This window comes from Phyllostomus hastatus, unplaced genomic scaffold (genome assembly GCF_019186645.2).
Source record: "Phyllostomus hastatus isolate PE091 unplaced genomic scaffold, TTU_PhHast_1.1 phas_contig_209, whole genome shotgun sequence".
Taxonomy (NCBI): Eukaryota; Metazoa; Chordata; class Mammalia; order Chiroptera; family Phyllostomidae; genus Phyllostomus; species Phyllostomus hastatus.
The window spans coordinates 22,243,431-22,266,032 of record NW_025333735.1 but is presented as its reverse complement, the minus strand read 5'-3'; the positions used below and the strand labels follow the sequence as shown (position 1 = coordinate 22,266,032).

At 34.6% G+C, this 22,602-nt stretch overlaps 1 protein-coding gene across 5 annotated transcripts in view; it reads right to left on the bottom strand.

Moving 5' to 3' along the window:
- The window catches only part of DOCK7 (dedicator of cytokinesis 7), a 206,915-nt gene that overhangs the window by 96,300 nt on the left and 88,013 nt on the right, over positions 1-22,602 (bottom strand). For 4 of the 5 annotated variants that reach the window (XM_045835467.1, XM_045835468.1, XM_045835469.1 and 1 more), the window contains exons 15-18: positions 14,242-14,359; positions 10,777-10,847; positions 7,037-7,175; positions 5,807-5,908 (exon numbers count right to left, since the gene is read on the bottom strand). In XM_045835467.1, the coding sequence (XP_045691423.1) occupies positions 5,807-5,908; positions 7,037-7,175; positions 10,777-10,847; positions 14,242-14,359 (430 nt within the window). Of the gene's footprint in view, positions 1-5,806; positions 5,909-7,036; positions 7,176-7,563; positions 7,625-10,776; positions 10,848-14,241; positions 14,360-22,602 lie in introns of those variants that run through there. The other variant, XR_006785286.1, reaches the window with a different exon arrangement.

The following is a 22,602-nucleotide window of genomic DNA, read 5'->3' as shown; positions in this document are numbered from 1 at the left end:
CTAGATAACATCCAGCTGTGAAAAGCAGCACAGTTTCTGTCTGCCAGGGAGAGATGGCTAGAGACACAGAGAGCCTGTTAAAGGGCCAACACACAAAATTTCATTTGCAGCCACTTACCCTGGGCTCCAGCAATGGGAGGGCAGAGTGAACTAGAGATGCTTGAGGACAGCCTGGGGCTGGTGGCTCTGGGAAGAGAACTGAGGGAAGAGCTACGAGGATCCCTGTGCTAAGTCATTCCCCAAGCCACAGGAGCCATCTCTCTCAGGCACAGCACTCTCCTTTGAATGGCATCAGCCTGACAGGAAATGATAGCACCCCCCACAGGAATTACTCTGTCCCACCCTGTGGTGCTTAAGCCAGAATGCTGATCACAACTTGATTATTTTTAACAATAGACTGGCTTAGTGACTGATTACTTTAACAGCTAAGGCAGAAATTACAAAGAAGCAGCCAAAATGGAAAGAAAACGAGATTGCAAATGAAAGAACAAGAGAATTCTCCAAAAGAACTAGATGAAATGGAAGTAAGCAATTTATCAGATAAAGAGTTCAGAGTAATGAGTATAAGGATACTCAATAGCATGAAAAAAAGACATAGAAACTGTAAAATAAGACCAGTCAGAAATAAAGAATGCAAAGTGAAATAAGCCAGGCTGTGAGGGACAAATACCATATGATCTCACCTTTAACTGGAACATAATCAACAAAAGAAAAAAGCAAACAAAATATAACCAGAGACATTGAAATTAAGAATAATCTAACAATAGCCAGAGGGGAGCGGAGAGGGGACAGTGGGGAGAAGGGTTTTCAGGAACTACTATAAAGGGCACATGGACAAAACCAAGGGGGAGGGAGGAAGCAAGGGAGGGAGATGGGTTTGGCTGGGGTGGGGGAGAGCAGTGGGGAGAAAATGCAGACAACTGTAATTGAACAATAATAAAGTATTTTTTTAAAAGAATGCAATATCTGAAATAAATAATACACTGGAAGAGTGGGTTAGATGAAGCAGAGGCAGAAGATCAAATCAGTGTTTTGAAACACAAGGTAGGAAAAAAGCACCAAGGCAGAGCACTATAAAGAAAAAAGAATTTTTTAAAAATAAGAAGAGCATAAGAAATATGTTGGACAACATAAAGCAGAACAACATCTTCATTATGGGAATACTAGAAGAATAGAGTGAGCAAGTGATCAAGAACCTATGTGAAGAAATAATGACTGAAAACTTCCCTAATCTGGTGAAGGAAAAAGACACACAAGTCCAGGAAGCTCAGACAGAGAGTCCCAACCAGTTTTGACCCAAAGAGGCACATAGCAAGACATATCATAATTAAAATGACAAGGCTTAAAGACAAGGAGAGAATCCTAAAAGCCTCAAGAGAAAAACAGGTAGTTACGTACAAAGGAGCACCAATTAGTCATCTGATTACTCAACAGAAACATTTCAGGCCAGAGGGGAGTGGCATGAAATACTCAAAGTGATGAAAAGCAATGTTAGTCTACCCAGCAATGCTGTCATTTAAAATTGAAGGAGAAATAAGGAGTTTAACAGACAAGAAAAAGCTAAAGGAGTTTGTTAGCACCAAACCAGTACTGCAACAAATGTTAAAGGGCTTGCTTGAAGAAGAAGAAGGAGAGAGGGAGGGGGAGGAAGAAGAGGAGAAAGAAAAGAAGGAGGAGAAAAAGAGAAAGAAAAGAAAACAGGTAAACAGTCTAACAATAAAATAGCACTAAATATGTATATATCAATAATCACCTTAAATGTAAATGGCATAAATACACCTACGAAAAGACACAGGATAGCTGAATGGATAAGTAAACAAGACCCACAATATATGCTGCCTCCAAGAGAACCATCCCAGATTGAAAGATGCACACAGACTAAAAGTAAACAGATGAAAAAAGATATTTCATGCAAATGGAAAAGAAACAAAAAGCTGGGATGGAGCAGTACTTATATTTGACAATATAGCCTTTAAAACATAATATAGTAAAACTTTAAAACACAGTAAGAGACAAAGGAGGACACTATATAATGATAAAGGGAACAATCCAACAAGAGGAAATAACCCTAGTAAACATTTACACATTCAACATAGAAACACCTAAATATGTAAAGAAATTCTTAATGGACATAAAAGGAGAGACCAACAGAATTACAGTCATAGCTGGGAATTTTAACACCCCATTGACTTCAGTGGATAGATCTTCCAGGCAGAAGATCAACAAGAAGACAGTGGCCTTAAACAACACACTACCTCAATTGGGTTTAATTGATATCTTCAGAGCATTTCAACCCAAAGCCAGCAAAATATGTATACTTTTCAAGGGCACATGGAACATTTTCTAGGGTAGACCACATGTTAGGACACAAAACAAGTCTCAACAAATTTAAGATTTAAATCATATCAAGCATCTTCTCTGACCACAATGCCATGAAACTAGAAAGCAATCACAAGAATAACACTGACAAACACAAAACCACACGGAAGCTAAATAACGTTATTATACAATAAATGGGTCGACAAGATCAAGGAAGAAATCAAAAGATACCTTGAAACAAGGAAAAATGAGGACATAACAATCCAAATTCTGTGGGACATTGGGAAAGCAATCCTAAGAGGGAAATTCATAGCCTAAAGTGAGTAAAAGGAAGGAAATAATAAGGATTTAATGATACAAAAAGATCAATGCATATGAGGCTGGTTCTTTGAAAAGATAAACATAATTTACAAACCTTTAATCAGACTCATCAGGAAAAAAAGAGAAAGGACCCATACAAAGAAAATCAGAAATGAGAGGAAAAATAACAAGTGATACTAAAGAACTACAAAGGATTATAAGAAAATATTGTGAACAATTATATGCCAAAAAGCTGGACAACCTGGATGAAATGGATAAATTCCTAGAAACATACAATCTTCCTAAACTAAATCATAAAGAATTTGAGAATCTGAATAGACAGATCATACCTAGTGAAACTAAAGCAGTAATTAAAAAAAAAAAAAACCCCACCAGCAAACAAAAACCCTGGACTAGAAGGCTTCACAGGTTAATTTTACCAAACATTCTGAAAAGAACTAACACCTATTCTTCTCAAACTATTTCATAAAATTCAAGAGAGAAGGTTCCAAACTCATTTTACAAGGCTAGCATTATCCTAATTCCAAAACCAGATAAAGACACTATAAAGAAGGAAAATTATACACCAATATCCCTGATGAACATAGATGCTAAAATCCCCAACAAAATATTAGCAAACCAGATACAACAATGCATCAAAGCATCATACACAATGATCAAGTGGGATTTATTCTGGGAATGCAAGGTTGGTAGAACAGTTGCTAATCAATAAATGTGATTCACCACTTAAACAAAATGAAGGACAAAAACCACATGATGACATCCATAGATGCAGAAAAAGCTTTTGATAAAATCCAGCATCCATTTATGATTAAAAAAATCTCAGCAAAGTGGAGTAGAGGGAACATACCTAAACATAATATAGGTCACATATGAAAAACCCATTGCCAACATCAACAGGCAAAAGCTTCAAACATTCCCCTTAAAATTGGAATAAGACAGGGATGTCTACTTTCACCTCTCTTATTAAAAATAGTACTGGAAATCTTAGCCACAGCTATCAGACAAAAAGAAGAAATAAAAGGCATCCAAATTGGAAAGGAAGAAGTAAAACTGTCTTTATTTGCAGGTGACCCAGAAAGCCCAAAGATTCCACCAAGAAACTACTAGAACTGGTAAACAAATTCAGCAAAGTAGCAGGATATAAAAGTAATATTCAGAAATCACTTGCATTTTTATATGCCAATAATGAACTAATAGAAAGGGAAATTAAGAAAACAATCCCACTTGCAATTGCTTCAAAAGGAATACCTAAGAATAAGCCTAAGAAAGGATGTAAAAGACCTGTACATGGAAAATTCTAAGACACTGAAGAAAGAAACTGAAGAAGATACAAATCAGTGGAAGCACATACCGTGTTCATGGATAGGAAGAATTAACATCATTAAAATGTTCATTCTACCCAAAGCAATCTATAGATTTAATGCAATTCCTATCAAGATTCTAATGATATATTTCACAGAACTAGAACAAATACTTCAAACATTTATATGGAACCACAAAAGGCCCCACATAGCAACAGCAACCCTGAGAAAGAAGAACAAAGTAGGAAGAATCATACTACCTAACATCAAACTATACTACCAGGCTGCAGTAATCAAAACAGCCTGGTACTGGCATAAAAACAGACATAGATCAATGGAACAGAATAGGGAGCCCAGAAATAAACCCACACCTTTAGAGTCAATTAACATTCGACAGAGTGTATAAAATGGCCTAAGGATAGTTTATTCAATAAATGGTGTTGGGAAAATTGGACAGATATGTGCAAAAAGGAAACCAGACCAGCTTCTCATACCACACACAAAAATAAATTCAAAATGGACCAAAGACTTAAATGTTTGACCTGAAACCATAAAAATCAGAGAAGAAAACATACACAGCAAAATCTCAGGCATTGCTCACAGATTTTTCTTATTGGATATATCTACCCAGGCAAGGGAAACAAAAGGAAAAAAAAAACAAATGGGACTACATCAACCTAAAAAGTTTTTTCACAGCAAAGGAAATCATCAACAAAATAAAAGACAACCCACAGAATGGGAGAATATATTTGCTGATACATCTGATAAGGGGTTAATATCCAAAATTTATCAAGCACTTCCGAAACTCAACACCAAAAAAACCCAAACAACCCAGTTAAAAATGGGCAAAGGACCTGAACAGACACTTCTCCAAAGAACACATACAGATGGCCAACAGACATATGAAAATATGCTCAACATCACTAATCATCAGAGAAATGCAAATTAAAGCCAAAATGTGATACCCTCTCACATCTTTCAGAAGGGTTATCATCAATAAATCAACAAACAAGGGCTGATGAGGATGTGGAGAAAGGGGAACCCTTTTCCATTGTTGGTGGGAATGCAGACTGGTGCAGGCATTATGGAAAACAGTATAGAGATACCATGAAAAATTAAAAATGGATCTGCCTTTTGACCCAATGATCCCACTTTTGGGAGTATATCTGAAGGAACCCAAAACACTAATGCAAAAGAACATAAGCACCCTATGTTCATTGCAACATTATTTACAATTGCCAAGATATGGAAGCAGCCCAAGTATCTATCAGTAAATGAGTGGATAAAACAACTATGGGATATTAACACAATGGAATACTCTCAGCCATAAAAAAAGAAGAAAATTTTACCCTTTGTGACACTATGGATGGACCTAGAGAACATTATGCTAAGTGAAATAAGCCAGTCAGATAAAGACAAGTACCACATGATTTCATTCATATCTGGAATCTAATGAACAAACTGAACTAACAAGGGAAATGGGGACAGACTCATAGATGGAGAGCAGATGACAGCTAGTGGAGATAGGGAGGTGAGAGGGTAGAGGGATTGAGCAAAAAGGAAAAAAGACTCATGGACATGGACAACAGTGTGGTGACTGCTGTGGGGAGGGGAGTATAAAGGGACTAAATGGTAATGGGAAAGAATTAAATAAAGATTAAAATTAAAAATTAAAAACTAAATGAATATATTTATATTTTTAAAAATATTATAAAAGCTTCTAAATATTCTAGAATTTAATGATAAGAAAAATATTACTTTATTACATTATATATTATATTATATATTATAAAGGAAAGCAACTTTATAATAAAAAAACAATTTCATTCAATCTCTGGAATTTCCACGTGAGAGATACTGACCTCAGGAGATAGTACAGAATAAGCCTGTGGTGGTTTTTCCAGTGAGACTGGTAGGCAAAACTGTCCAGTCTTTAATCGTCCATTCTGAAGCATTGGTATCCACTTTTAAATTAAAAAAAGGAAACAATATTCATTTAAATATGTTAATTACAAAAGCACTTACTTGGAAAATCTGTTTTAAGAACTTGATATAAGCCACATTTGTCTCATATCCTCAAACACCAAAGAGATTTAATGAGCCTTTTCCAAATTTCCCAACATTATTTTATTAAGGATGATCCATAAGATATTATAAATACTAACTATACAACATTTAAACTTATAGAAGGTCCATATTTGCCAAGGGAAAGTTGTAGTAGAAAAAGGCCACAAAGTGTTATCAATGTTAAATTGGAATATTAGTGTAAACGTAAACAAGAAAAAAAAAGACTTGATTAGATATGAATGTTGAAAAGAAAATTTTAAAGCATGAACATAAATTTATTTTCTTGAATTTAGGAAAATTCATGTCACAAACTGCAAGAGACAAAGAAAATTAATCAAATATTGACTTCTCTCTTTGGGATGGAGGCATAACCTAACAAAATTGTAATAGCATAATATATTCCATGTCCTTCACCTTAGGTTTACTTTTGCAATTTGATTATAATGATTTTCAAATAATACTCACAAGTTTATGCCCTGACCAGTTTGGCTCAGTGGATTGGGCATCCTCCCACAAAGTGAGGAGTCACCTGTTCAATTCTCAGTCAGGGCACGTCCCTAGGTTGTGGGTTTGGTTCTTGGTCAGGGTGCGTACAAGAGGCAACTGATCAATATTTCTCTTTCACATGAATGTTTCTCTCCCTTACTCTCTCCCTCCCTTCTCCTCTCCCCCAAAATGAATGAATGAATGAATGAATTCAAGAGTTTAATTGCCTTTAATTATAGAAAAAATGTATTTAATAGCCAAAGGTCTTTAAATCATTTCACATTCAAAGTATTCTTTTCTGCAGAACCCATACAGCCATTGTATTTATATTGTACTGTGGGGTAAACACACAATAATCAGGACCAACACCAAAGTGTTTAGACATGTTAGTCAATTAATCATACTAATGAGCATTTTCTTGTTACAGTGATTCTTCCTAACCAATGTGGAGGATCAGATAAGAAATATACCAAGTATATCTTAAATATTTACTTATTTTTGAGATCAAAGAGCTAAGTATTTAACAAAAATATACTTACTGTATATCCAACAGGAGTTTCAAGAGGTGTATTTTGTTTTTGTTGACAACTAACATGATAAAAAGTAAAAAGCAAATGATGATGGTCAGTTAGAGTAGCAGGAAGTTTAACTTTGATTTCTTCATGAAAATCAGGAGACCTTCATACAAAAAAAAACAGATCAATAGTCAATAAATTGTCCAAAATAAATAACCACTGCATTTGCATATTTGAGTAATTTTAAAATTAATTTCAAGATTCATGCTTGATTTTTCTTTATTCCCAAATAAGTAACTAACTCCTCCTTTCAGAAGAAGGAGCTATAAATGTTTCTAAAATTTCTCCTCTCACTTTTATTAATAGGAGGAGTAATCCCATTATTTGAAAATTAATTAATAATTACCACCTTGACACTGAGATCGTCATTAGATTGGAAACTATTAAACAGGAGACTAGGGCAAGGCTTTCTATATTTAAAAATCAATTCTGATATAAATCACATAAAAACTAATATAAAAGTTTTGTAAGTATATATTTTAAAACCATACCATAAAAAACATTTCTCTGTTACAGGAGTACAGCTTCAATTTAAGACTAATTTATATTATCCTTTTGTAAAAAAGAAAAAAAAAGGTATCTTTAGGCAACTTAATATCAAGTCAGGTTCTCTATGAACTGTCTTGCATCAATTATCCCATTGGTAAAGAAATAATGTTACCAAAACATGAACTAGTATGCTGACTAACAGCTCAAAGAAAAGAAAAAAAAAATCAGGGAACAACCACGAGTTACATTTGTCCCACATATTAGAAGTGCCTCCAGCCACTGTAAGAATATAGCAATTATCTATATTTGATCAAAGTAATGGAATTTTCACCACAATATTCATTAAGAATTTTTATAGGAAAGCATGGCTACTATTTATGATATAGATTTAAAAAGGATAGAGCCTTAGCATCCCAATTTTCCACATTCAGGTCCTATCTCTCAGAGTCATCCTCAATGAAAATGCATCCAAACCATATAGCTCCTACTACTTTTAAAGTGAAGGCTGTCCCACCAAAAACCAATTAGAGTTTTTTTCTATGCTGCTAGTAGGTCAAATATCCTTCTCAAATAAGCCTCAAAAAAGCTAACAGGTATAGATTTGATCACAGAAATAGTTGAGTGGAATGAGGCTTTTAATAATCACCAGAAAGATAGGTAATGCTAGCTATCTGAGAATTTGATGACTTTGGTGAATAAAAGATGCTATACATCTTATTATGATATCACTAGTCACCAGTGAATTATCAGAAAGGTGAATTTACTAACAATGTTTGCTGGTATTCTCATTGTAATTCTACTAATGCTAAGAGCAACAAAAATAAAGACTTAGCCACAAATGAAGATACTTATAGAAATTATTACTTTATCAATATCCTTCCTTGTATTGAGTGTTTTAGTTCATGTCTTTCCTCACATTATATTATGTGAAGACTTATGGAACATTAAATATCTACCAGTTAGTTATTCGTTAGCAAGTAAACAGCCCGCCTTTAGGTTAGGAATTGTATTACTTTTATGATGGCTTTAAAGATTAACATGAAAAAATAATTACCCTGAAAAATATATATAACTTAGTGGAAATATAAGTAAGACACACATACAACAATAGCTATGCTATAAAACAGGGGTTGGCAAACTATGGCCCACACACCAAATTCAGTCAACTGCCTGATTTTATATAAACTACAAACTAAGAATAGTTTTTATGCTTTTAAATGGTTAAAAACATCGAAAGAATGTTTCACTTTAGTGTATTACATGAAATTCAAATTTCAGTATCTATAAATAAAATTGTACTGGAAGACAGCCAGGCCCATTCATTTGCCATTTTACTCATTGTCGATGGCTGCTTTTGTACTACAACGGCAGGGCTGCGTGGTTGCACAGAGACCATGTGGCCCACAGGGCCTAAATATGTACGATTTGGCCCTTTGTGAAAAAAGTTTGCTAGCCCCTGGTACAGAGCATAGAAGGTTAATGCTTCAACAACAGAGTTCAACAGATTACTTAAAGTTTTAGACCAGGGAACTGTATTTAGAAAGAGATATATATCATGGGCCTTAACGAATGAGTAAAAGTTCAGTAAGTAGAGAGAATCAGCATATAAATAAAGATCCGAGAAAGACCCAGAAACAGGACAGCACAGAATATGTTTGGAAATGAGGCAGAAAGAAAATCATCAAGATGTAAAAGATGACTGAATGTTAGAGAAAAGAAAAAAGGAAAGCAAGGATATCTAAAACTTTGAGTCAGAGGACTAAAAAATTAGTGGTATTATTAATAAAAATGAACAGACAGAGATAAGGTCTAGAAGAAGGCCAGGGATAAACACACGGAAACTGAGAAGGCAGCAGGGAACCCAAATAAATATGCCCAACAGGCCACTGAAAATACCTGTTTGTATCTCAGACTGAAGGTCATGACTGAAAAAAAAGTTGTGACAGTCCATATAAAGGTAAAAAGTAGTAGCATTTTCATTGAATATAACTCTGAGAAATGCATATAAAATTATTTAGGAAGAGAATATTATAGAAAAAGGTTAAAGACAAAAACTTAGTGTTTTGTGCAGAATGTCTATACTTAAAAGAAAAAAATAGAATGAATAATTACTGAGGCAGAAAAGAAGTGTTCAAACCATAAAGGTGAGAAAGAAGAAAGTTTTAAGGAGGACAAGGAAAAACCATGCTACACAAGAGCATTGCAGTAGATACTTGTTTTATTTTTTAAGAATAAGAAACAAGCTTGTTTTTAACAAGAGAGATGGAGCTAATGAAACAGGAACTGATGACGCAAGAGAAAGGATAACTGATGAAGTCATATTCTGGAAGACGGTGGCAAGACTGTTTGACAGCAGAAGTGAAGATTCCCATTGAGCAGAATGAAGGCCATTACTGCTTTGAAACAGAAGGAGAGGCAGAACAGTACAAAGATAATTTGAGGTGAAGAGCAGAAAAGTTCATGTGTCTCAAGTGGGATGGACTCAATCAACTTAAATTAGGAAAGCCAAGAGTAAAGCAATCAAAAAAAGTAGGAGTTAGAGGAAGGGGAAAAAAACTTAAATTAGCTCTTGCAAAATTAGAGACAGGGTTCAAAAAGTGGTGACAAAAAGATTACCAAAGAGTAATCTTTTGGAGCCAAGAGAAGATAAAATAAAATAAAATGAATTAATATAGCCCCATCATATGATAAAATAATGTGAAAGTCCTGATTAGTATAATTTTGTGCTTTTTCTCCAACAGCATTCAATTAAAAAAGAAAGAAGCAGAAATAAAAGGTTATTCAATGTTAACAATTTCTCAAAGGAGTAAAATGGAAAGGCATTAAGTCAAAGGATTATTTGATGTTGAAAATACCATCACTTTAACTGACCAACAGGTTCAAGCTTAGTAAAGAGTTAAGTAAAGGTGCAAAGTGTTAAGAGAATATAATAGGGAAAGACCAAAGGACCAGAAGCCACAAAGATAATCAATAATAATATAATACAAATGAAAGGATCAGAGAATTTGATAGGAAAGATGTTTTGTGTATAAAGTCTTATATTTGAGATGTCTATGGAAAATGTGGATCTGCATGTTGAAAATTATAACTTTGATGTCAGCTATCTTGAATTTGCACATTCAGTGCAGCAAAGCATTTGGTAAACACACTAACGTGAGTGCTAACAATGCCAGTGAGGAGTGAGTAACTTTGAAAGAAATATTTGAATTCAGTACCTGTTATGATATACTACGGCTGTATAGGCTTCCTTTGAAAATTCTGAACAGCTAGATTTACCAAAGATTACCTGTAACAAATAACAGCACGTTGAAACTTTGTTGTAATAAATGCTGGATGTTTCATATCTATGTAAGAATTTGTCTGATTTAATAACTATTTGAGAACAATGGGCAAAAATCAGCCCAATGAAGAATAATGTGCCTACTGACGTTCATTAATAAGTTCAACTGCTTAATTCTAAATTTAAAGACCCATCTGACATTCAAACATTCAAAAAATTTCTATCCATTATATTCATATCTATTGGGCAATAAGATACATTTCTTTCTTTTATAAGAAGGTGAAGATTTCATTTTAAAATCTGGATGTAGCACATCATTTGGAATTTATGTAAGAAATATGGCCCTAGAATGGTGCATATATCTACCATAAAAATTGGTGGCTTCTTCACTAAGACAGCAGTCATGCTGAAAGTCAAATATATATTATTTATAAATGATATTTAAAAATCCTATTTTAGCCCCGTCTGGTTTGGCTCAGTGGATTGAGTGCCTGCCTGCGAACCCAAAGGTCACCAGTTGGATTCCCAGTCAGGGCATGTGCCGGGGTTGGGGGCCAGGTCTCCAGTTGGGGGTGTGCAAGAGGCAAACAATCAGTGTACCTCTCTCGCACATAGATGTTTCTCTCCCTCTTTTTCCCCCTTCCTTCTCTTCTCTCTAAAAATAAATAAAATCTTTGTTTTTAAATCCTATTTTAGGTATCATTTGCTTCTAGTACTACCTGCAAGCTACTCTACATGGAAGGGAAACATTTTAAATTCTTACACATGTTTAAAAAAATCCACCATATTAAAAAAATACTATGCTACTTTGGGAGGTTTAGCAGTAAAATTTATAGTTTTATACATATCTGCCTCTTGAATTCTAACAGCAAGCGGTGGAATATTCAGGCAGCCCATTAGAACAATGGCCTAATGATGTCATGGTCACGGCTGTGATTCCTGGGTGGGTGAGACAGTTAGGCTTACAATGTTATCTAGCCATAGATTAAACTCCTGTGTCTAGCCAGCCATCTCTGCATATGCACGAATAGGTACTGCAGACATGCCATCATACTACCATGAACACAACTGGTAAAAACAACTCAAAGTGTATTCCTTATACAAGGGAATTAAGTAACTAGCACCATCCCAAAATAAAAAGAACATACTAAACAGGTATTTTGTCTCTTTTTACAGTATCTCAAGTGGGTCTTTTTACTTTAAGGGTAAGTAAACTATAATAATTATGACTTTCCTAGATAACTCCAATTTTATCAGTTTGCTAAGAATACTATGTTTTTTATAAAATGTTTTTCCAGTGTCAGAATTAGAGTTTATCATATTTACATTATATGATCAAAAAATTACCTTAGTCCTTATTTTTTAAAAAAATAAGCAAGATGTGTGTTTATACATGCGTTCAAACCAACCACTCACATAAACATAAAAGTATCATATTTTCATATGGCCAATAATGCACAAATAGAGGAATACAGTAGCCTTTTTTCCTCTGAGAGGCTATCATTTTCCACAAAGTAACTCACTTATTTTTACAACATGAGTGATATATAGTGGAAAGTGTTTGATTTTCAACCATCTGACATGTAATTTTAGTCATTCATCAATACAAACTAAGCACCAATTATGTGCCAAGCACTAAGATAGGCATCAAGATATAAATATGAGTGAGACGTGGTCCCTGCCCTCAAGGAGCTCACAGTCTAGTGGATGTGATGAGGAAATAAACATATAATCATAAAGTGATTAGGTCCATAAAAGAAGTGAAAAGATACTATGGTAGCACCAAGAGAGGGAGTGGCCTAACTGTCAATGGGGCTGGATGCAGCTAGGGATCTGTAGAGGAGGCCATAGAGATGCTAAGACAAGGAAGAGTTTGTTAGGCAAACAATAAAACAGATTATTTTACATATATTACATTTGTCATAAAGTCAAATTTATATTGCAATTCACATATAAAATAACAAAGGATCTATTTTTACAAGCCAGTATCTTTTCATCAACTACAATAGTATTCATTCCTTCAGCAGAAATAAAGGGCTAGTAAAGAGTATGAAATGATAATTCAAACCTCAAAAATAAATTTTATATTTATTCAACAAATATTTATTCAACATGTATTGTATGCAAGGATCTGGAATAGCTGCCATAAAATACAAAGATGAATAATTTGTGCTTGCTGTTTTCAAGACCTAAAAATGCTGATGAAATTGAGGCAATAGGAAAGAAGAAAAGATACAGCTTTCCTGGTTAGAAAGTCAGAACTTGATTCAAATGACTGACACAGAAGGCTAAAATAAAACTGTTAACAATGTACTTATTCTTAGCTCACTTGCATTCCACTAGGATTGTCAGAAGTAGAACATCTACAGTGACAGATGTGCTCCTATTCCATATGTTACTAACTTCAAGCTGAGCCAAAAATCTATTTTCATGGAAATGCATTTATTAGTGTCCCACAAATACTGAATCACAATTTGGACAATCAAGAACTGCCCCCCCCACCCCCACCCCTGCCCCCGCCCCGGCCCTGGCCTCAATCTACTATTTTTGACTCACCTTCCATTGCTCTGGCTTACTGGCAACTCACTCCTATATCTCCATTGAAGGGCATTCCCCAACTTTAGTTGCTTTCCTTCCCCCACTATCTAGACCCATTATCATTAACATTTTCACTAGATTTAAGGCATTCTCTCCTATCATCGAACACCTAAGCCTTTAAATCCCTATATCAATCTGCTATAATTAGCACAAAATGTAATCCCTGGGGGAGATTTTAAAATACCGATACTGCCTGGTTCCCACACCCAGAGATTATAATTTCATTGTAATGAGATTCAGTCTGGACATTGATATTTTTTTAACACTCCCCAGGTGAGTGTAATATGCAACCAAAGTTGAGAGCGATGGCCAGAATTTCTTAACAAAGATGGGAAGAACCATACATATTAGAATCACCAGGAGAACATTTTCAAACTATACCACAGCCCATTACTTTCCACCTCCCTTGCCTGGCCTTTCATTCTAAATGAGAATCAGAATCACAGATCCCAAGATAGAGAAAAGTTATCTGTGCTTTGTTAGAGTACTCTAGGTAATTCTGATCTGACCCTCTTTTGAAAGTCACCATTTTAAAATTTTATGCACTTATCTCATATCCTCTAGATTACAAGTCTTATTCATCTTTGTATCTCTGGGAGTGCCTTGCATTTACCAAATCCTCAATAAATAAGACTTCAAGTAAATTTACTACTATCTGTATGAAAAGTAATACAGTTAGAAATTTATTTTTTAAAATCACATTAATTTCCAGCTTAAAGGTGCCAACTAAGTAATACTACCTCCAAAAAAAGTCCATATGAACTACATACAAAGAATAGGAAAAGTAAAGAACATATCTTACCGGCATGGCATTGCTTGGATCCTCCCCATACATAAACTGGACTTTCACTGTTATATTTCTGGCAGAACCTTGACGATTGGCGAAATTGAGACTCTGAGGGTATATGTAGAGAAGATTTCTGTGAAGACAATAGTATACATGACAGTGAATACATATCTGAAAAAACTATCACTACATGTCACAAAATAGATGAACAAATACTGAATTACTAATATTTGCTAGCCACTATGTTAAGTATATCCACATACAATCATTTAAACAGATGGCAGTCAAATACACCCCGATTTTGCAAATGAATTGAGGCCCAGAAAAGTTACGTAATTTTCACATACAACCAAGTAGGTGGCAGAGCTGAAATCAGAGTATAGGTCAGTCAGACTTCTAAACACATGTTCTTTCCTCTACAAGAGGCTTTTGGGAAACAAATGAGTAAGGACTGAAACATTATTAAGAAATTAAAAGACAGTTCGAATGTTATTTCCTCCATGCATGTTTAAATAGGATGACATTTCTAAATGCAGTTTTTATATAAATGTCATCAAGGATTTAAGTGGCATAATATTACAAATTATTATTCAAAAACATGTATGACAATATGGTAAGTACAGCAATATGTAAGTTACTATGACACAATCACATATTACTCTCCATTTGACTACATGTCCAGTTTATAATCTTGCATCTTACACAACTTTAATAGCCCCTGCTGCCAAAACAGAGGAAAAATAATTCAAAAAAATATTTCAACACAGAGGAGAAAAAACTCACCAAAAGAAAGAGCTAAAAGAGAAAAAGAATGAGTGTTACTCTACCTGAAGACTAATGTTCAGAGTTGATAAACAAAACTTCAAGCATAATAAAGCCCTGCTAACGAACTACTTGAGCATGGAAAATAGGTTAAATTTTCAGGAAGGTGTTAGGGCAATGGAGAAACTTGAAATGAACACACCCTTTGATCCAACAAACCCATCATTAGTCTGAGGGGAAAACTACACACAAGTACAAACGGTGTTTAAAAGAAATTCACTACACTTTTTATAATAGGATATAATTACAAATAATTGTAAGGAAATAAAATGCTCATCGGGACTAGATTAATTAAATGAATATATTAATAAGGAATAGCATGGAGCCCCCAAAACAACAATGTACAGTAGTATTCATTCATGTAGAAGGAGATACCCAGCATGTTGGATAAAAAATAGTGTAGGTTCCACAGCTGGATATATAGTGGCATTACCTTACTTTTAGAAATTTGGAGGGGGGGGGAGGATATTTCTAAAATATTCATAGTGGTTAATAGTGATAGCTCTAGTTTCTTTTTGGTAATTGTTTGAAATTTTTTACAGTGAGAATATATGATCTTTGTAATTAGAAAAAGTCATAAAGCAGTTTCTGTGGTGGGAGGATGGGTGTGTATGGCAACAAGCATAAACTCTGAAAATCACAAAAGAAATGGAGAACAAAGAATCTGTTGTGTTCCAAATAGTCAAAAGTGTGAAAGGCAAATATGAAAAGGTTATGATCAGTTTCCTAATAAAAGAATTAAAGATCAAAGATGACTATGACTAACCACTAAATTCATCAAAAAAAATTTGTATAGGGAATAATTATTGATTCTGTACCAGGGAAATAAAGAAAGATTAAAAAGCCATCCTCAGTCTTGAGGGCCATACAGTCTGATAGAATAAAGTGCCTATAAAAAGACCATTTCACAACAATGTAGTGTTGTGAGAGGTATGCAGAAGCTGGGAGAGAAAGAGACAGTTGACTGTGGGGAAATCTTTTCATCTTCTACCTCTGCAACATATTTTTTGAAGAAATTGCACGATTTTTGTGTAGATTTTTCCAGAAATTATATTTTACTGATTGTATCCCAGTAGTGACATTTAACATATTCCTCTGTTTTCTGTAAATTGACAGTTGGATCTAGAGTCTTGCTCATATTTAGATTCAAATTTTTTTGGTAAGATCACTTCATAAATGATACTGTGTCCCACTATTAGTCTTCCTCATATTTAGATTCAAATTTTTTTGGTAAGATCACTCCATAAATGATACTGTGTCCCACTATTAGGAAGGAAATGTTTGGTTATTGTTTCTCTTTTTGTGCAATTAGTGGACAATGGAGATTAATGCCCAAATTAATTAGTAAGGGGTTGCCAAAAGGCAATTAGCCAGGGTTTACCACATTTGAAAATTCATTCTTTATTTAGGAGCTGGAATATCTCTATGAAGAGTAGTTTTCCTCATCTACTATTTTCTTAGCCAGTGAGTTATCATATGAGAGGGAGGAATAAATGCTTGATTCTTTTCCATTATTTGTCAGTTTGCAAAATAATCAGTCTTTTCTTAGCATTACTTTTAAACTCATGAAGCAAACATATAAATTAACAGATTTCAATACATTGTAGTTATTATCTTTACTGGTGTTTAAATTGCCCCATCTTTGGCAAATGAAAAAGCCAATTCAAGCTGGCTCCTAAATCCTTCTGATTCAATCATAGTAGTCTTTCATGACTTCTTGCTGTCTATTATGACAAGATATTCCAGGTTCTTCTTACACACCTTCTCCCCAGACTTGGAATCAGACATTTCCCCAACAAGCTACAGTTCTTTGAATGACAAATGTTTTTCCAAGCCACAGACTGGACTCTCATTGTGAGTTACCCATGGTTTCTAGGCTATTACACTGTAAAAAGTTATGAAGAAATGCTTTTGCCATGAAACATATCCTGAATTCATATTGATATTTCAAATTCAAATTCAAGATTATAATAAGGTTTTTCATCTTTTCAATCTTGCATCTATATATCATTTTCCTATACTAAGAATCATTTTATCAATATGTAGTGTCCTTATCACTACAGCTTTGGTTTTCAAGTCTATTTTGTCAGACATAAGAACTGCTACCCCAGCCTTTTTTTCCTTTCCATTTTCATGAAATATCTTTTTCTATCCCTTTACTTTTAGTCTGTGTGTATCTTTCAATCTGAGATGGGTCTCTTGGAGGCTGTATGTATATATGGGTCTTGTTTTCTTATCCATTTAGCTACCCTGTCTTTTGGTTGGAGCATTTAAGCTATTTACATTTAAGGTGATTAATGATAGATACATATTTAGTGCCATTTTATTGTTAGGCTATTTTCCTCTGTTTTTCTTTTATTTCCCTCCCCCGATCCTCCTCTTCCCATTCCTTCTCCTTCTTCAAGCAAGCCCTTTAACATTTGTCACAGCACTGGTTTGGTGTTAACAAACTCCTTTAGGTTTTTCTTGCCTGAGAAGCTCCTTATTTCTCTTTTGATTTTAAATGATAGCCTTGCTGGGTAAAATAGCCTTGATTGTAAGTCTTTGTTTTTCATCACCTTGAATATTTCATGCCACTCCCTTCTGGCCTGAAATGTTTCTGTTGAGAAATCAGATGACAATCTAATTGGTGCTCCCTTTTATGTAACTACCTGCTTTTCTCTTACAGCTTTTAAGATTCTCACCTTGTCCCTCCCTATGAGTCTCATTGTGGTGAAGTCATTTCTTCTCTCTGTCCTTGGTTATAAGACTTCTCTCCAGCCTGTGTTCAGTTTTTTATTCAGGATGATTTCTGTAAATTTAATTGCAATTCAAGAGTGGTCCTGTGAGGAAGTTAGTGTAGCTTCCACCTACCCCTCCACCATCTTGTATGTCTTTGTATCCCTTTTAATACAACCCAACTCCATGAGGGCAAGGACCTTATCTATCCAGTTAAGTGCTATATTCCCAATATCTAAAATAGTGTCTCATGTTGAATGACTGATTAAATAATACAGAATACACACAAATATTTAGTTAGTTAACAATTCTGGGAGTTTGGATACCAGGTTAAATGGAAATAAAGCGAACATTATATATAAGCTATGCTTGCTTTCCAATGTAAGCAATACATTTTTAAAATTCAACTTGTCTCTAAAGGTGAAAGGCATGCAATTGAATCCAAATACTTTTCCACTTTAATATTAACTCCACTAATAAATTCCTACATAATCCTAGTAAGCCTTTACCTTGCATTTACAATATTCCTTCAGAGAAATTTCATTCAGCAGGGACAAGGTAGATTAATGAGAAGTGTTGAGATAGCCAACCAGCCATTTAGGAGGAAAAGCTGAATTCATATTTTACCCTCTCCTAAAATAAATTCCAGATTAATCAGTGGTTTAAATAATAAAAATAAAAATACTAGAAAAGCTTTAAAGAGACCATATTTTATAGATGAGGAAGACAATTGTGAGCATTAACCACAAAAATGATAAAAGACAAATTTTAAAACCTCTATAGAGGAGGTGACACATAAACATAGAAGAAAAACAAATGAAAAACTGGAAAAACACTGTTACATATATGACAAAGAGCATCTAAAATAGGTAAATAATTCCTCAGATTAGTCAGAAAGAGACAAAAAAAGGGAAGATTAAGAGTTTGATGGAGGGTATTATTATAATACTCAGGGACTTCACAAACAGAGCAAAAGAGATGGCCAACAAAATAAACTACATATATTTGCCTATAATATTTATTGATTTTTTTTGTCTTTCTCATTCAAAGCACTTGTAAACATTCATGGGACAAGAAGAACTTTTCATATATTCTTGGTAAGAGTGTAAATAGCATACCCTTTTGAAGGATAATCTGACAAGAAAAACAATAACTTAAAAGTCAACATCTATAACATATGGAATAGTGTCAATAAAGAAAAATAAGTCAACATCTATAAACATACTCTATGAAAACATTCATACACATACATAAAGACACTTCCTATGTATAGTGTTTGTTTTTTAAGTATATTTTATTGATTATACTATTACAGTTGTCCCATATTTTTTCTCCCCTTTATTCACTCCACCCTGATCTTCCCTCCCACCAGCAGTCCTCCCCCTTAGCTCATGTCCATGGGTTGTACATGAAAGTTCTTTGGCTTCTCCATTTCTCATAGTATTCTTAACCTCCCCCTGTCTATTTTGTGCCTACCAGTTATGCTTCCCTGTACTTTTTCCCTTATCCTCTCCCCCCACTCCCTGCTGATAACCATCCATGGGATTCCTATTTCTGTGACTCTGTTACTATTCTAGTTGTTTGCTTAATTTGTTTTTTAGGTAGCTCTGAGGTTGTCGTTATTTTACTGCACATGTTTTTGATGTTCTTCTTTTCCTTTGATAAATCCCTTTAACATTTCATAAAATAAGGCCTTGGTGATGATGAACTTCTTTTAACTTGACCTTATCTGGGAAGTACTTTATCTGCCCTTCCATTCTAAATAATAGCTTTGCTAGATGGAGTAATCTTGTATGTAAGTCCTTGTCTGTCTTTCATGACTTGGAATACTTCTTTCTAGCCCCCTCTTGCCTGCAAAGTTTCTTTTGAGAAATCAGCTGACAGTTTTATGGGAATTCCTTTGTAGGTAACTGTCTCCTTTTCTCTTACTGCTTTTAAATTGTCTATTTACCTTTAACATTTGGTGTTTAAATTATGATGTATCTTGGTATGGTCCTCCTTGGGTCCAGTTTCTTTGGGACTCTCTGAGATTCCTGGACTTCCTGGAAGTCTATTTGCTTCACCAGATTAGGAAAGTTTTTCTTCATTATTTTTTCAAATAAGTTTTCAATTTCTTGCTTTTCCTCATCTCCTTCTAGCACCCCTATGATTCGAATGCTGGAATGTTTAAAGTTGTCTCAGAGGTTCCTTAGTCTCTCCTCATTTTTTTGAATTCTTGTTTATTCATTTTGTTCTGGTTTATTTCTTCCTTTTGTTCCAAATCATTGATTTGAGTCCCAATTTCCTTCCCTTCCCTGTTGGTTCCCAGTATATTTTCCTTTATTTCACTTTCTATAACCTTCACTTCTTCCTCTATTTTGGGTCCATACTCAATCATTTCTGTGAGCATCCTGATTACCAGTGTTGTGAACTCTGTATCTGATAGGTTGGCTATTTCCATGTCACTTAGTTCTTTTTCTGGAGTTTTGATCTGTTCATTCATTTGGGCCATATTTCTTTGTGTTGGTGTACCTGTTATGTTGTAAGGGGTGGAGCCTTAGGTATTTGCCAAGGTGGGGCAGCCCACTTCACTGTGCTGTGATGCTGTGCGTGGGGGAGGGGTCCAAGAGGGAACAATGTCAATTGCTCAGCTCTCACCCACTTTCAGTCAATTTCTTCCATACCCACAAGCGAATAGGGTCCTTTCTGGTGCTGATTCCTGGGTGGGTAGGCTTGTGCACATTCCAGGACCCTGTGGGTCTCTCCAATAAACTCTCTTGTGAGGCTGGGAGTTTCTCCTGCCATAATCCCCACAGGTTTTTACAGCCAGAGGTTTTGAGGCTGCAGTTTCCCACCCTGGAACCCCGAGTTGCTCGGTCTGTCTTGCTCCCCAGTTGTCCCTCCCGGTTTATCTGCACATGAATGTGGGACTGACCAGTCCACCAGTTGCTCCCTTGCCCACCTGGTCTGCCCCCTTGCTGCATGTCCTCCCCTCCTCCCCTGGCTTCCCATCTCCATCCTTTCTACCAGTAAATGAATATTTCTTCTTTAACTCCTTGGTTGTTGGACTTCCATACAGCTTGAACTTCTGGCAATTCTGGTTGTTTTTTGTTTTAAAATTTGTTGTCCTTCTTTTGGTTGTGGGAGGAAGAAAAGCATATTTACGTACGCCTCCATCTTATATGCATAGTGTTTATACTTAACAAATTGAAAACAACTGAAATGATCACTGATGGGGACTGATTAAATTAAAGTGTATCCATATGATAAAAGAGTATGCAGCCACTAAAAAGAATATGATAAACCCATCTGTACTCATATGCAAATAAATTTTAAAATATTATGGTCTTGAACTGACTTATACAGATAGTATACCATGAACTATATATAACACAATCCCGTTTGTGTTTTAAAAAACATTGTTTAGCTAGTTATACAAGGATTCTGACATGACAGACCCCAAAATGTTAATAGTGAAGTCAGAATTTTCATTTTTTACAGGTTTTTGAAATATCTGAGTTAGTATTTTCAACATAAAACATTTAACATTTACTAATAGTGAACATGAAAATAAGTGAGATAAATAAAATTATTCCTGGAAAGATCACTCATCTTCTAGATCTGCGTTGTCCAATAAAATAGCCTAGTGAGACTATGAAGCACTTTATGTGTATCTGTTCTAATTGAGATACAGAGATATACTGAAAGATAAAATACACACCAGCCAGTGTATATTCAGGGGACTTAGTATTAAAAAGAATATAAAATGCCAATTAATATTTTTATATTGATCAATGTTAAAATAATTGATATATTGTATTAAATAAAGTATACTATTAGTCCTGGCTGGTGTGGCTCAGTGGATTGAGTGCTGGCCTGGTGAACCAAAGGGTCAGTGGTTCAATTCCCAGTCAGGGCACAGGCCTGGGTTACTGGCCAGGACCCCAGTATGAGGGCACATGAGAGGTAACTGCACATTGATGTTTCCCTCTTTTTCTCCCTCCCTTCCTCTCTCTAAAAAAATAAATACATAAAATCTTTAAAAATATATACTATTAAAATTAACTTCACTTGTTTCTTTTTAGGTTTTTTTTTTACATATATACCCTCACTGTATTTACACTAGACAATGCTGTTCTGAACAAAGATAAAAAAAAGGGAGCTAATGAATTCCTCTGGTATTATTCTTAGTTAATATATAAACATTTCTATTTATAAATGCATTTTCTCAATTACATTCAGAATCTTTGTACCAAATATATTGATTCAAAAACAAATGGTCACAGTTAAAAAGGAAGAAATTAAAAGGATACTATATTCAAAAGATCCCAAATGCCTTGTATTTTATTTAGAATTTTTATCTCCAAAAGATTGCACAACTTGTGGGAGGATAAGGGACTTTGCTTTGCTTGGAATTCAAACAAGGCTCCTAAATGACCTAAATTTCTAACTTGCTAAAAATTTTGCATATTAGCTCTTAGAAACTAGGAGTCCTTAGATTAGAGTCTAATTTTGCTTATCTCTTATTTTCTTTTGCATAAAAATTTTAAATTTTTATAACATTACTGATTATATTTCATCAGGGCTCTATTTAAATAAGTACAAGTTCATACAAAGAGTAGGTTCTACCTTTAATAATCGGTACTCAGACAGGACATACTGAAAGATAAATGTAAAATCATTTATAAAATTACTGCTTTCATTACATTCCCCACATTGACACTCTTCCATCACTTGTAATTAGGCAAATTATTTAATTATATTCAATAGCATGTTATACTATTAAAAATTATCCAAATATTTCTGCCCAGACACAATATACTGTAAACCAAGAACATATGACATCCCTCCAGTCTA